Source organism: Wyeomyia smithii, chromosome 3, assembly GCF_029784165.1.
Source record: "Wyeomyia smithii strain HCP4-BCI-WySm-NY-G18 chromosome 3, ASM2978416v1, whole genome shotgun sequence".
In the NCBI taxonomy this organism is placed as follows: domain Eukaryota; kingdom Metazoa; phylum Arthropoda; class Insecta; order Diptera; family Culicidae; genus Wyeomyia; species Wyeomyia smithii.
This window is the reverse complement of record NC_073696.1, coordinates 145,680,321-145,697,765: the sequence shown is the minus strand read 5'-3', so window position 1 is coordinate 145,697,765 and position 17,445 is coordinate 145,680,321. Positions and strand designations below refer to the sequence as shown.

The following is a 17,445-nucleotide window of genomic DNA, read 5'->3' as shown; positions in this document are numbered from 1 at the left end:
TATTTAGCTCAAGAAACTTGTTGAATAAATTCAACAAGCGTCTTTTTGCAGAGTCGGGTAGGTTCTTCAACAGGTTGAATTTTATTCTATCTAACCCTGGAGCCTTATTGTTGCACGACAGGAGAGCCATTGAAAATTCCAACATCGAAAATGGAGGCTCTTCCGTAGTTACTAATAACGCGTCGCGAAAGGTTTTCTGTTCCGGTACAGAGTCTGGACAGACCTTTTTGGCAAAATCGAGTATCCAGCGATCTGAATACTCCTCGCTTTCATTCGAAACGTCACGGTTCCGCATGCGCCTGGCGGTATCCCAAAGAGTGCTCATCGCTGTTTCCCTGGACAACGCGTTTACGAACCGCCGCCAGTACCCGCGTTTTTTCGCCTTTACTAAGCTCTTCATCTGCCTGCCCAGTGCCTCGTACTTTCGAAGCAGGTTGACAGTGCCGTACTCCCGGTAGTCCTTATACGCCGCGGACCTTCGCGCGTACAGCTCAGAGCACTCTTTGTCCCACCATTTGTTGGGAGGGCGCTGTCTAATCGTTACCCCGGGTATCGGTTTCGTCTGAGCTTGAGTCGCGGCGTCGATTATCAAGCCAGCTAAGAACGCGTATTCTTCCTCCGGAGGAAGTTCCTCGTGAGTCTCGATAGATTGCGCTATAATAGACTCATAACACTTCCAATCAATATTACGTGTAAGGTCGTAGGAAATATTGATTGGGTTCGGGGGAGTTGAACCATTAGCAATTGATATAACGATTGGAAGATGATCACTACCGTGGGGATCGTTGATTACTTCCCACCGGCAATCTAGCGCTAGTGATGTCGAGCAGAGGGATAGGTCAAGCACGCTTTCACGTGCTGGAGGATTAGGTACACGTGTCGCTTCCCCAGTATTCAAAACTGTCATATTGAAGTCGTCGATCAAGTTACAGATTAAAGAAGATCGGTTGTCGTCGTACAGCGACCCCCATAGCGAACAGTGAGAATTAAAATCTCCCAATATCAAAAAAGGCGCGGGAAGCAACTCTGCTATATCAGTGAGATGCTTCTGTTCAATCCGCGCGGATGGAGGCATATATAACGAAACAAGGCATAGGTCTTTTCCATCCATATTCGTTTGAATGGCAACGACTTCAATATTCGAGATCGAGGGGAGGTCGATTCGGAAGAAGGAATAGCACTTTTTAATCCCTAAAAGTACCCCTCCACCGTGTGAGTCTCGATCTCGACGAATAATGTTAAAATCGTGGAAATTGAGTTGATCGTTTGAATTGAGAAAGGTTTCACAGAGCGCAAATGCGTCACAATTGTATGTATTTATTAAATGAGAAAATAGATCGAATTTGGGGATGATACTTCTGCAATTCCACTGTAATACAGTGATAAAATTCCTAACCTCTTTCGCCGTATTAGTCATCGAAAGATATGATAGCTGAAATGAGGGGCCAAGTTGCTGCTAGTTGCATCAAAAAGATTTTCACTGTAGGAAGAAGGGCAAGAAGAATATTTTGTAGGGGATCTGGTATGTTGAATGTTTTAAATATCCAGTCCACAATATCAGAAAATTTTATGAACCCTGTTTCTATTTTATCTTCTGATCGAGAAATGGGTGCCCGAGGGGTTTTTGGTGCCCCAGGAAGCGGTGGGTACTCCTGGTTTGATTTAAAATTAAAACCGGGAGGTACTTGCTTCGGTTTTTCTTCACCGCTTCCTTTTTGTGTTGGCTTATTGGTCATTCCGCTAGGGGTTATCTTGCGACCTTTGCGAGAAAGATTAGGAGAGTTGATCATTCTCCTCTTCCTAGATCCTTCTGGCATGGCATAAGAACACCCTTCGACGGGATCGTCAGATGTACCCTCATCGGTTGGCAAAAAGGAAAAGATGTTTCCTGTCGAGGGTGGCTCAGCACTCTTCAGCATTTCTGCGAAAGAGCGCTTTGATCGTTCCTTGAGGGAACGCTTTATTTTTTCCTCGCGCTGTTTGTACGCGGGACACGCCGAAAGGTCATGCCGAGTTCCCTCGCAGTAAAGACACTTTTCAGTATCCTCACTGCAAGCGGTCTCAGCATGATTGCCTCCGCACTTGCTGCAGCGTGCCTTGTTGCAGCAGTAGGTGGCTGTATGACCTAACTGCTTGCAGTTTTGGCAATGCATGACCCGCGGTACGAACAGGCGTACAGGCAGACGAACCCTGTCCAAAGAGATGTAGTTCGGCAGTGCGGATCCGGCGAATGTTACACGGAAGGAATCCGAAGGGAAGAATTTCTTCTTCCCTTCTTCGATGGATACTGAATGCAATTGCTTGACATCCAGTATCTTTACATCTTGAATCAGGGGGTTTTTGAAGCAGCCAACCCCGTGACGCAAAATGTCATCGACCGTGAGGCTTCCTTCGGTAACCACACCGTCGATCTCCACGTCCTTGGCAGGGATGTACACGCGGTACTCTCTCGTGAAGAGCTCGTAGCTAGCAATTGCGTTTGCTTGCTTCAAGCTACTCACAACAACTCGCAGTTTGTTCGGTCTAACCTTTGTAATTTCGGTTACGTCCGAAAACTGTTTTGCCAGGTCCTTGCCGATTTGAATTATATTTAGAGGCTTCTTTATGGGCCTGAAGTAAACTACGAACGGACCTTTCGAAGCATCTGGGTAAGCTTTCACCCGTGTTGCCGGTACCCTTGGTACGGGGCTAGGTAGCGGGGAGGGTAGAGGGGAATTGATGGGGGAGATCTCAATCTCTTCCCCAGTTGTTTCCACATCCAGGAATAGTTGCACCTGCATGTCGTCCATTTTGCGGGAGCGTTACGCTCTACCGCACACAAACGATAAATATTCGAATGTGGGGGGGGGGTCAAATAGTTGCTATTAAATTTTAAAAACAATTTTTCAAACTACAATGGATCAAAATTAAAAAAAAGGCAGTAATACTAATACTAATAACAATAGTAATAATAATAATAATAATAATAATAATAATAGTAATAATAATAATAATAATAATAATAGTAATAATAATTATAATAATAACAATAATAATACTATTAATAATAATGATAAAAATTCTAAAGTGAATACTTCACCGAACGTCTAAGTCACGACCTCACGGCTGATAGTAGGATTAATCAAGCGTCTCCGCAGAACAAACAATGACGATCCAGCTTCGTGTTGTGACACAGTGGCCGTATCCTACACGCGACCTTGTAGATGCCACTTGTAGTTGACTTCCACTCGCTCGATCGTATGGTGGTCCGTGCTGCTAGCGGGGTAACAGCGGTGCGGGAGAATTATTCTTGCTGATATATCAGCTGCGTATCGGATCACTGGCGGGGTAGCCTGCCCCTACCAGTGTGCAGAAGATGTTTCTGCCGATAAACTACCGGCTATTGTTATCGCGCAGCACAAGAAATAATCGACAAAAAAACACCCGTACGATAACTCGTGTATTGTTATTTTGCAAACTCAAACGGAGATGAACAATTTGCGTCTTATCGAGACGAAAGCAAAACAACGAATGAAAAAATGGGACAATTCGTGACTGTTGTATACATATCCGCGTTAAATATAAGTAAAAATCGTTGAGTTCTATTTACTATAATAGAAGTTACAGTTACATCAAATTGAGAAGAAGTGTCAAAAGAAGCACCGCACAACGGTATCAAATACCAATTGCAACTACTCACTAAACCACTATGCTTACCTTTGATTGGATGAATAAAAGTTGGTGGAACCAATTCCACTTGTCGCTTATCCGGAAGTTCAAAAACAGTGATTATGCAAGAATCTTTTGCTTCGCCATTAGCTGTCTTTACATGGCATTCATAGCAGCCTGAATCTTCCAGGGTGGTGCGATAAATTTCCAAAGTGATGAATCCAAAATGTACATCACTCACACATCTTTTGTTCATTTCAAACTTTTTACAATCTTTGAACCATGTTACCTCAATGTTTTGATTATCCGAGCAACAGCAATTTAAACTAACTGTTTTCCCTTTAAGCAATGTTTGATTTCTTAAGTGACTAATGAATCCTACTTCAACCGGTTTCCGTTTTGGTTTTGGAGCTTGTTCATTTTGCTGTGACTGTCCAGATAAAATACGTTGGCTCAACTTCATTTTCTGGTTAACGATTTCTGATTCAGTCATATCAAGATGAACTTTTTTATCTTGTGTTTCATCTTCTTTTAGAATAGTTGAACTATCTTTATGTTCTGTATGCTTTTCTGGTAACTTGGTTTGTTTCTTTCGTAATTTCTTGATTTTTGGACCACGTTTTACAATTTTCTTCGCAGTATCCAACGATTTTTCCTGCTCATTCTGATTATTATCGTGTTCTACATCAGATGGTTCACTAAGTGTATGTTTGTCGAATAGTTCTTCAAGATTGTTCTCTATTTTCTCTGCTTCAACAGACGATTCTTTTGATTTGTCTTTCACAGGTGCTTCATCAGAAAAATAGAGTTCATATTCACTTTCAGCACTAGTGTCTGTTTCCCACTCCCAGTATTGCTCCGGAGTTTGGCCTCGTACGTAGTATGAACCATCTTCAAAGAATACGACTTCACGATGTTCACGTGGTTTCTTTTCTACATCTGTATCTACATACTGTCTTCGTGGATCGGCATGAAAAATGCCAAAAGAAAGAATTTGCTTTTTCCCCTCGAATCTAAGATAATATTGTTGTTCAGCTGACCCAAAATCATTACGAACTCTAACAGTGTATTTTCCATTGTCTCGAGTTTGAGGGTTATGTATGCACAGCTTGTAAACACCCATTGGTTCCCGAATCTGTATATATTTTTCATTATTTTCTATCGCAATGCCATCTAAAAACCATTGAACCATTAATAAGCCATCACCTTTAATATGAGTTTCTAAAATAAGATCATCAACACGAAAATCGTAATGTTGATTAATACCAGTAATAAATCTTGGTTCTGCTCCTTTTGGTAATTCAGGATTTTGGATCACTGTAACTTTGGCATCATTACTAATACAAAAATCTTTATGTTTGACTATAACTGTATAGACACCTTCATCTTGCTTCGATACTTTTAGTATATTTACTATACCTGTCGAGTCGTGACTAAGATTTTTGATAACCTTAGAAAATTCTAGGGGGAATCCATCCTTTTGCCACTTAATGTCAGGTTTTGGGCCAGAAACAGTACAAAATAGTTTCACAGATTTTCCTTCAGCAACTGTAATATCTCGAAGCTCATTCAAGAATTTGAGTGGATTTTTATTATCAACTGCTTTTGGGTTTTCTGGAGCAAACTCAGGGAAAAGACGTAAATACCTTTCCCTCCTAAGAGTTTCTTCATCTTTTTCTTCTGTATGTTCGTCTGTTTTCGTAGATTGCTGACAAGTTTCTGCCTGAGTTGAATTTTCATCTGCGTTTGTTATCTGATGTGGAATATTTGTTTCAACGTGTTCTATCTCGACTTCATCAACCAACCTCTGGTTTTTATATTGTTCTTCTTCATCAATATAATTGTAACCAATTCTTTTAGATCGACTATCAATCTTTTTTCGCATTTTCTTGATTTTTGGACCACGCTTTTTTATAGCAATAGGTGTTTGTAAATCACTATCGAAATCAGATTGATCTGCATTATTATCATCGCTATTGTCGTCATCAACTCCAATTTGATCCTTTTCATTGCATTCATTTTGGTGTTCAAAAGGTTCATATTCGCTTTCCGCACTAGTGTCAGTTTCCCACTCCCACAAATGTTCGGGAGTTTCTCCACGAACATAATATGACCCGTCTTCCATCCATACGAATTCTCGAGGCTCTTTACGATCAATAAATGTCTCTACCTTACGCTCCTCATTTCTATTACGTTTTGCCAGAATCTGATCATGGTACGAAATACCGTGAACATGGCAGTACTCTTCTTTGTTTAACTTCTCAACAATGTGTTTGATAGTATCTTTCCCGGCAATATTCTCAGCTTCACAAACGTAACGGCCTTCGTCCATTCGTTGGGGATCATGAATTGTAAGTTTGTGTACACCATCGGGCTCTCTCAATAAAAAGTACTTTTCTCCTTCTAGATCTTCAAGTAAAACTCCATCTCTGAACCATTTAATGGTAGGCGGGGGGTTTCCACGAACATGAACTTCGAGCAATAGATCATTCACTTGAACATTGTAATACTCTAAAAAAAATTAAACACATATATTACTAATCTGTTAGCTAAAATTTCCAAAATATAACAAGCAATTCATAAAAAAATACCGCATTTGGTATGTTTTGTAAGTAAAAAGCGCCTCGGCATAAATTATTATGCCAAACATGCAGTAACCTTAGAATGTTTGAAAATAAAAAATAAAAAGGTTTCTGGTGCTGACTAAGCTTGGGGATCCTGGAGCTTGTGTTGCAATGCGTAAAATGTTTAATTTATAATGTGTAATGGATAATGACATAAGTTGGTACAGTGCAACGTCTGAGAGAAGCATTTAAAGAAAGACATCACAGGATTTCTGATTTCATCAAAATAACACTTATACTACAGATGCCATGAGCGAGTATTGTGGTCATTGATAACTTTTTTTTTTTTATTCTCGCTTATTTTCTGTCGGTCTAGTTCCGCCACTGTTGTGGCCAATCACCGACGCCCAGGGAGGCGACTCCACACCCAGGACCCTAACTCACGACCCGTTGATTAACGGACCGGCGCCAACGGCTTTACTTCCTCATGCGATGGAAGGCGTGATCCCAGAGATTTTTCGCCTCAGAAAATCTCCCGGTGTCGGCTAGGATAGAATCTAGACCAGTTGGGTTGGTTGTGAGTGGATCACGACGCCTCACAACCATCGACACCTATGTCGGCGGTGGGATTCGAACCCAGGCGTCGAGCGTGGTTGGCGGAGACGTTACCAACCACACTAGGCCCCCGCTATTGATAACTTCTTACCAATCAGTATGTTTTATTTGAACCTACAAGATAAACGAGAAATATCTACTACTGATTTGACCCACGACCCACTGTTAAAAAAAACAACTAATTTGAATGCAACTGGAGTACAGTCTCCCCACTATTATAGGTCAGCTACAATTATGGGTCACTTTTACGAGAATACTTCTATTTCATTAGCCATGGTATTTTTGCCTTTCTCCTAGAAAGGTATAGCAATCACTGGCAAAACCGAAGATATAAAAGTGCTCCAATGGCCCGCATGGTTTATATCACTTGACTCAGTTCGACGAGCTGAGCATTTTCTATATGTATGTGTGTTTGTGTGTGTGTGTGTGTGTGTGTGTGTGTGTGTGTGTGTTTGTGTGTGTTTGTGCAACATTTCAATCTCACTTGATTTTCTCAGAGATGGCAGGACCGATTTTCATGAAATTATTCTCGAATGAAAAATCTAGTTGCCACATAAAACCCTAATAAATTTTATTGTAACCGGATTTTTAGTTTGTATGTTATTTCACAAAATGTGCAAATCGCGTAGGTTCGTTATCTCAGAAAAAACACAACCGATTTCAACAAAACTTGTTTTAAATGAACGGGCTACTTAAAAACCCTTAACTTTCGAATTTTATGAAGATTGAACATGTGAATCAAAAGTTATGAAAAGAACGTGTTCTTGAGACTATATAAGCTCAATCATGTTTCTCAGAGATGGCTTGACCGATTTTCATAAAATCAGTGTCATATGGAAGTTCTAGATGCCTTGTAAGACCCAATTGATTTGTTTTGCAATCGGACTATTTCTTTGCCTGTTATGTTCAAAAATATGAAATCCAGTGTCAAAGCAGAAACATATTCCGAAGACTATCTCACATTTCTCAAAGATGGCTGAACCGATTTCCACAGAATCTGTGTCAAATGAAAGGTCTAGCAGCATCATAACACCCTATTAAATTTCATTGTAATCGGACTGCTACTTCATCTGTAACGAAATCACGAAACTTTACTATCTCAGAAGCTACACAACCGATTTGAACAATATTGATATCAGATGAACCTAGCCCTAGGGTTATTTGATGATTTGTAATGATTGAACTCGTGGTTCAAAAGTTGGAAAAAGAAAGTTTTATTTGAAAAAGAAAAGAAAAATAAGTCCTCTTATAAACAATCGATATCGATATTTAATCGAATGATGTATAATCAAGTCTATAAACTTTCGAGTCCAACCTTAATATGAGTACAGTGACGTTTCGATTATACCATGAGAGTGAAATCGCGCCATATGATCTATGGTCGAATATCGACCATTTTTGATTTGAATGAAACTTTGCACACGTATTTGGCTTAACAAACTGAGCATTTTTCACAGATGGAGAGATTTTTTACACCCATGAGTTACATTCTAAAAGGTCGTATGCCTTTTGGCATAGGTTTTATTCGAAGCATTGTAGCCCAGAAACCGTTGGTCGTATAGAAAAACTGTTTGAGAATGAGTTGTAGGGAATTAAAAATGCACCATAAAAAGATATACACTGTACAAAAAAAATTTTTTTTTGACCAAAAAAACAATTTAAATATACATTAAATTTCAATTTAAAAAAAGAGTTGAATTTTTTTTTTATTTTTTATTAAGAAACTTGACGTTAATACGCAACTTTTAAAAAAAAGACCAGGATGGAGAAATGAAAAATAGTTTTTTTATGGTAAATTAATTTTTTTATAAATTTAAACATTTTTTAAAATATTTGTATTCTGATGATTATAAAAGATGCAGAGAGTCATTTTGAATCAAAAAGCTCTTGGTTGTTAACATTCTAAAGGCATTGGTTTTCGAGTTATTTAGAATTTAAGCTCGAAAAATTATTAATATTTCGTAAAATACACGTTTTTCTTAATTTGACCGTGGTTCTCCAGCAAAAACCATTTGTTCATTGGAATGCTTGATCAAAAATATACAATTCATTCTTTGACAACAAAACGATTGGATAAATAACTCAAGCGCTGAACCTTAGCCAACCTACACGTTCCCCTTTGCCGAATGTTCTATAAAAACATATGTTTGTCGTGCAACACTACCTACTTGTTTACTAATAATAACTGTTTGTAAAGTACGCAACCAATAACTACTGGGTTACCTATAATATCTGCTTTCGTATATAAATACGATAGCACTTGTCCAGAAGTGTTTGTAACAGTTTGCATTTTGTGAAGATAAATAAAGTGAAAATGGAATACACCAAACCCAAGTGCTGTAAGGCGGCATCCATTAATTACGTAACGCTCATAGGGGGGAGGGGGGTATGCTTGGGCGTTACGATTTATTACACAGGGGAGGGGGGGAGGTGAGTTCAGCGTTACGTGACGAAAAATCTCTGGAGAGACTCTCAAAAACGAGCACTTTTATCAAGGAAATACTTCTGCAGCGTTACGTAATTTTTATGGGGGGGGAAGGTGTTAGCGTTACGTTTCGTTACACATGGGGGGTGGGGGTCCAAAAATTGGGTTTTTTGCGATACGTAATTTATGGATGTCGCCTAAACCCTTTCCTGATCATCGGTGCTCATCAAGCTTACGCAAATTAAACGAAAACGTTATTGCAAAGTTAAGAATATTGAACAGTCAAACTCTTTTTAATACGTCTTTATCAATTTGTGATTCGTGTTGTTATTGGAATAATAGTCAAGCCACCATTCATCCCTTCGTTGTTTACTATTCAGAATCTGGAACACTGAAGAATATCAGCTTCATCATAATATCGGAAGTACTCCATCATGATACTGTTGCGGTTCAGGTGTTCATTGCCAAATTAATGAGTTTTTTGAAAACAACAATACAGTTGAAAAAAGCGATATTAATGTCTGATGGAACTGCCTCACAATATAAAAATAGAAATAACTTTGCAAGTTTTTGCAAGTTCAAAACAAAATATAACGTCGATGCAGAGTGGCATTTTTTTGCGACTTCTCATGGTAAAGGCCCATGCGATGCAATTGGTGGCATATTAAAACGAATGGCAAGAAATGCAAGTTTAGCTAAAGAACATGAACATCCCATTACAAGCGCAAAAGAATTGTATGATTGGTCTAATCAGAAAAGTAATAAAAATTCATCAAAAATGTCATTTAGTTGGGTATCATATGAAGAATATGAACAAGGAGTAACAGAATGGAGCAATATTTTAAAAAAGTCTATAATAATAGCTGCCACACAAAAGTATTACTCTTTTGTTATGATTTCAGAAAATAAGATACAAACGAAGCTGTTTCCAAAAGATGACGAGTCATTTACTTATGATGTATATAAAATATAAGGTGAAACTAGTTTTGTAAAGTACCTATGTCATAAAAAAATATGTTCCTAAAATGATAAACCTCGAAAATAAATATTTGATTCTTATATATATATATTTATTTTATTTTATTTTTTTATTTTATTTTATTTGATTAATTCCATCTGATCAACAACGATCTACATGAAATGTAATGTGGATGGGGAAAAGCTCATTGGAGGTGGTCACAAGTTAACCTTCCTCAAATGTGCGTAAAAACCCCATCATATTTTGGCAAGTACAATAATAACAATCAGTATCATTTTATAATTGTTTGACAATCACATGTCTCTTTCTAAGATTCTACGGCGAAACACAGAGGAAGGTATATTAAAATCAAATAGATCACTGTATTGATTAAACAGGCGTGCCATAGATGAAACTGGAGCATAAGCAGCATATTGCGTCGACTGATGTTCAATTTGCAGCATAGTTCTCGATCGTAGGACTCTTGAAGGTGCATAGAATTGAATTTGTGGTAATAATTCGGGCGCATCGGCTTTAGCAGTAATCAACTTCGCAATAAATACAGCTTGTGTTGCGCGTCTACGTTGGGCTACCGTTTTAATTCCTAGTAGGCGACAGCGATCTTCATAAGCCGGCAGGTTTTGCGGATCGTTTCATGGAAGATGTCGTAGCGCTTAGCGGACGAACTTCCGCTGAATGCTTTCTAGTCTATCAATCCAACTATTCTGATAAGGATTCCAGACGACACTGGCAAATTCCAACTTCGACCGGACTAGCGAACAATATATTGCTTTAAAGCATAACGGATCATCGAACTCACGAGCAATTTTAAATATAAATCCCAGCTGTCGGCTTGTATTCTAAATTGTCGAAGATAGATGAGGCTTAAACGATAGCTTCTCATCCAGTATCACTCCCAAATCCTTAACTTGATTGACTCTGGTTAACTTAGTTCCAGCTATATCATGGTCATATAGGACTACGTTCTGAGTGCGGTGGTAACTAATAACGAGGCATTTATCAATACTTAGCATCAATCGATTTTTCATACACCGATCGTAAAACATATTCAATAGGTTCTGCAATTCTCTGCAGTCCTCGAGTCGACGGATAACCAGAAATATTTTCAAATCATTGGCAAAAAAACAATTTGCCGCCGCGATCGAGAACAATTGCCGCATCGTTGAAAAATATTGAGAACAATAATGGGCTTAGGTTACTACCCTGTGGTACGCCAGATGAATTAGTAAATTCGGCGGAGTTACAATTTCCAATTTGTACACAGAGTGGTCTGCCTACTAAGTAGGATTCCAACCATTTGCAAAACCTTTGAGTACATCCAAGTTTTTCTAACTTGTTTATTAGAATAGTATGGTTAGCGGTGTCGAAGGCGGCTTTCAGATCAGTTTATATCGTATCTACTTGGGCTTTGGCACTCATATTTTTAGTACAGAAGGACACGAAGTTCACTGGATTCGTTTCAACGGATCGACCACGAAAAAATCCGTGTTGTGTAGTACTTATATAATTCCGGCTGGCAGTAAACAAGGTCTCATTGATAACACTTTCAAAAACTTTCGACTCCACACAAAGCGAAGTTATTCCTCTATAGTTTGCTACATTGCATTTATCTCCCTTCTTAAAAACTGGGAATACTTATGATTTTTTCCAGGCAATAGGAAAATACTGTTGATCCAAAGAGCGATTAATAAGCCAGGTTAACGGTGCTGCTAGAATATCTGAGCACTGTTTCATAGTAGCAGTAGGAATTATTCCTGGTCCAGGTGCAAAAGATGATTTCAAGCTACCTGTGGCGGAGATCACTGACTGTTCATTCACGCAGAAAATATTCATATTAAGTACTGCGGATGGTACGTCGTTCAGAGCCTGATCTTTTTGCGTTCCACTGATCGAGGTGCTATTGAATACGCTAGCGAGATGCTGTACAAAAAAGATTGCATTTATCAGCAGGTGACGTGGCAAACACATCGTTGAGAAACATAGTCGAAGGGGAGCCATTTTGTTTTCTTTTGGTGTTTACAAATTTCCAAAATTTCTTGGGATTCCGTCGTTAGTAATGTTGAGCATGACGTATGTAGCAATTATAGAGAAATTTGTTATAGTTGCGATACTTATTGCTGGCAATAGTGAAGCAACGTATACGAACCGGGCAACGCTGGCTAGTATAAGCTCGTAGAGTCCTCGCTCGAGTTCATTTTAAACAGCGCAGTTTGGGGTTGGACCATGGAGGTTTTTTTGGAGGTTGACGAAGAGGTACAGCAATCAGTACACAATCTAATAATATCTGATTGTAAAGGGCTACGGCATTATCGATATCAGTGAGCTGTTCAAGTGCGCTCCAAATTCACTTATATCACTTAGAACATTTAACTCTTTTCTTGAGAACCGTTCGCCCAATCGTTTTGTTGTCAAAGAATGAATTGTATATTTTTGATCAAGCATTCCAATGAACGTATGGTTTTTGCTGGAGAACTATGGACAAATTAAGAAAAACGTGTATTTTCCTAAATAATTATAATTTTTCGAGCTTAAATCAGAAATAACTCGAATACCGATGCCGTTAGAATGTTTACTACCAAGAGCTTTTTGATTCAAAATGACTCTCTACACCTTTAATAATCATCAGAATACAAATATTTTGAAAAATGTTTGAATTAGAATTTTCATATAAAAATTAATCTACCATAATTTTTTTTTTTTTCATTTCTTCATCCTGGACTTTTTTTTAAAAGTTGCGTATTAACGTTAAGTTTCTTTAAAAAAATATATAAAAAAAATTCAACTCATTTTTTTTTAATTGAAATTTAATGTTTATTTTGAATTATTTTTAGTCAAAAAATTTTTTTTTTTGTACAGTGGACATTTTTTTATGATGCATTTTCGATTCGCTACAACTCATTCTCAGACAGTTTTTCTATACAACCAACGGTTTCTGGGCTACAATGCTTCGAATAAAACCTATGCCTAAAGGCATACACCCTTTTAGAATGTAACTCATGGGTGTAAAAAATCTCTCCACCTGTGAAAAATGCTCAGTTTGCTAAGCCAAATACGTGTGCAAAGTTTCATTCAAATCAAAAATGGTCGATTGAATTTTCGCGTATTTCCAGGCGATTTGAAATGATTTTGCTCATGACAAAAAAAAATGGCGTCATGTAGTTAAAACATATTTATTTCATGTTATTTGCATGTGTTATTGTATGTTCATATGTGTTTGAATGTTATGTTTTGAATGCTCGGTATAGTCTCACTGTTGGCCAAAAATTTGTTATTTAAAGTTAGAAACAAATCCAGAAAATATTATCTAGGTGTATTTTTTTCTGAAAATTGAAGTGTTCGTGTAGATCTATTTTAACAAATAATAAGTTCGAATGAGAAAGGCTGGGTCTCACTGTCAGGTGGATTAGTTTGGGTTTTTTAACTCAGTTTTAACCAGTTTTTTCAACCTAATTTGTACGATTGAAATGATTTAAATTTGCAAATGTCACAAAAAACCCGGTGCATCAAACGAAGTGACTCATAATTGGTTACCATTTTCATCCATTTGCGGGCACCATCCGTTTTGCGGGCACAGTTGTGGGTCAGGTAATATTTTGGCCATTTTATTACTTTTGCATGATAATGCATTAGAACTGAATAAAATAACTTATTATCAAGTTTCTACAACAAGAAAACAACTTTTGTGATGATTTTTGACGATTTATAGACTAAATAATTTTAAATGCCAAAAGTGACCCATAATTGTGTCTTTTGCTGTGTAAGTAATATTTTTCTTCCCAACCAATTTACACACATTAGCTGCAGTGAAACTAATTGTTGGTCTAAAGTACACAACAGAACACGGAGATAGATAGTAAAACATTGGTAGTTGATAACTTCTCTGATTTAATATTCATTAATGAACATTCAGACAACATGTTAACTGACCCATAATTGTAGAGGGACTATATTTCTTACATTTCGTAATTGCTCCTCCGGGTTGAATCTGAGCTAGTGAAGCAGAGAGAACCACGTACATGGCAACTTGGGATTGGTTTGTCATCTTCAATGTACAAGAATGACGCCGACCACGTCCGCCGGCCACGGCTAAATAAACTAAGACACCTATCCATGCACTCAAAAAAATGCAAATACCATGGAACGGGGTGAAATTGATCAATTTTTTAAACAATTCCCAATTAACTAGTTTCATGTACATTTTTCCCGAAATAGTATAATTTTAAAACAAGTACTGGTATGTGCTCCAGTAAACCTCTATGGCTATTGGTGAAATTTCTTTATACTACTTCATGAAACAAATTCGATAATTCTATAAGGTACAATGAGCTAAATTGGGGTGAAATTGATCACCATTGAAATCCATACATTCTTTCGGCAATGTGCTTTTTTTCGATGTGCTAAAGTTAAATGATGATTTCTGTACTGAAAAATATCATTCACAGCTAGTTTGGAAACGAAAATAACGATATTTCAGGTTAAAATTTGTTTATTTTGATTGACGAGCTGCTTGTTGTTAAATTTGCTCTTATTTGATCGTCGTTAGACCGATTTCAATTCGGTTTGTTGCAAAAGCTCAAAAACTAGCTCTGAAATTAAAATCTTTGTGGTTTCCTGCGAATTCATCAGTATTTCTTTAACCCGTAAAGACCCGGGACGAAGCTTATTTTTTGAAAATGCTCGTTCTCAGCACTGGAACGGCCGATTTGGGAAAACTTGGACTTTTATTCAAGGGGAATAGTTGCTCTAAGTTTTGGTAAAGGTGCCATCCCTCTGGACCCCTCCCCGTTTTTGTGAGACGCAAATATGTCTGTGTTTTTTCTAATTTTTCAAACAGATTGAGCAAACACTGGTAATTTTCATACGTATCAATTGCTCCATGTATCAAATCATGTCAGGTGGATGAAATATGGTATGTAAGAATGAATTTTGGAGTTTTCAAATTATTTCAGTACAAAATCACAAAACTACGTATTTCTATAAAAATTCAAACAACAACACCGTTCTTCAAATTTTAAGCTCTACTTTTTTGCGGTAAGGTCTCTTGAATCCATACGGGATGAAATATTTATTTTAGCATGCGAACATTTTGAGAAAAACTAGTTTAAATTCATCAAAGTACGTATTTTCACGAAAACCTAATTTTCTCTGTCTCCCACAGTAGGTTTCAACTTAGCTCTTCAATTTTCAAGCTCTATATTTTTAGAGTAACGGCTTCTGAATCCAAAGATGCTGAAAGATTTATTCTAGCCTGCACAGATTTAGAGAAAATCAAGTTTTCATGAGAACTCGTACTTTAGTGAATTCAAACTCGTTTTTCTCTAAATCTGTGCATGCTAGAATAAATCTTTCAGCATCTTTGGATTCAGAAGACGTTACTCTAGAAATATAGATCTTGAAAATTGAAGAGCCAAGTTGAAACCAACTGTGGAAGACTGAGAAAATCAGGTTTCCATGAAAATACGTACTTTTGTGATTTTATATATATGTATATTTTTGATCAAGCATTCCAATTAACGTATGGGTTTTTGTTGGAGAACTATGGACAAATTAAGAAAAACGTGTATTTTCCTAAATAATTATAATTTTTCGAGCTTAAATCAGAAATAACTCGAATACCGATGCCGTTAGAATGTTTACTACCAAGAGCTTTTTGATTCAAAATGACTCTCTACATCTTTAATAATCATCAGAATACAAATATTTTGAAAAATGTTTGAATTAGAATTTTCATAAAAAAATTAATCTACCATAATTTTTTTTTTCATTTCTCCATCCTGGACTTTTTTTTTAAAAGTTGCGTATTAACGTTAAGTTTCTTTAAAAAAAAATAAAAAAAAATTCAACTCTTTTTTTGTAATTGAAATTTAATGTTTATTTTAAATTATTTTTAGTCAAAAAATTTTTTTTTTGTACAGTGGACATTTTTTTTATGATGCATTTTCGATTCGCTACAACTCATTCTCAGACAGTTTTTCTATACAACCAACGGTTTCTGGGCTACAATGCTTCGAATAAAACCTATGCCTAAAAGCATACACCCTTTTAGAATGTAACTCATGGGTGTAAAAAATCTCTCCACCTGTGAAAAATGCTCAGTTTACTAAGCCAAATACGTGTGCAAAGTTTCATTCAAATCAAAAATGGTTGATTGAATTTTCGCGTATTTCCAGGCGATTTGAAATGATTTTGCTCATGACAAAAAAAATGGCGTCATGTAGTTAAAACATATTTATTTCATGTTATTTGCATGTGTTATTGTATGTTCATATGTGTTTGAATGTTATGTTTTGAATGCTCGGTATAGTCTCACTGTTGGCCAAAAATTTGTTATTTAAAGTTAGAAACAAATCCAGGAAATATTATCTAGGTTTATTTTTTCTGAAAATTGAAGTGTTCGTGTAGATCTATTTTAACAAATAATAAGTTCGAATGAGAAAGGCTGGGTCTCACTGTCAGGTGGATTAGTTTGGGTTTTTTAACTCAGTTTTAACCAGTTTTTTCAACCTAATTTGTACGATTGAAATGATTTAAATTTGCAAATGTCACAAAAAACCCGGTGCATTAAACGAAGTGACTCATAATTGGTTACCATTTCCATCCATTTGCGGGCACCATCCGTTTTGCGGGCACAGTTGTGGGTCAGGTAATATTTTGGCCATTTTATTACTTTTGCATGATAATGCATTAGAACTGAATAAACTAACTTATTATCAAGTTTCTACAACAAGAAAACAACTTTTGTGATGATTTTTGACGATTTATAGACTAAATAATTTTAAATGCCAAAAGTGACCCATAATTGTGTCTTTTGCTGTGTAAGTAATATTTTTCTTCCCAACCAATTTACACACATTAGCTGCAGTGAAACTAATTGTTGGTCTAAAGTACACAACAGAACACGGAGATAGATTGTAAAACATTGGTAGTTGATAACTTCTCTGATTTGATATTCATTAATGAACATTCAGACAACATGTTAAATGACCCATAATTGTAGAGGGACTATAGCTCATAAGGGCTTAATAAGCTTGAGCTTGATGACCGCACATTTCGTAATTGCTCCTCCGGGTTGAATCTGAGCTAGTGAAGCAGAGAGAACCACGTACATGGCAACTTGGGATTGGTTTGTCATCTTCAATGTACAAGAATGACGCCGACCACGTCCGCCGGCCACGGCTAAATAAACTAAGACACCTATCCATGCACTCAAAAAA

The 17,445-nt window shown here is 37.1% G+C and overlaps 1 protein-coding gene across 1 annotated transcript in view; it reads right to left on the bottom strand.

Moving 5' to 3' along the window:
* Positions 1–17,445, bottom strand: part of LOC129727064 (muscle M-line assembly protein unc-89-like) — a 297,317-nt gene that overhangs the window by 224,529 nt on the left and 55,343 nt on the right. The window contains exon 2 of the mRNA XM_055684463.1: positions 3,697–6,159. Within this exon, the coding sequence (XP_055540438.1) occupies positions 3,697–6,159 (2,463 nt within the window). The remainder of the gene's footprint in view (positions 1–3,696; positions 6,160–17,445) is intronic.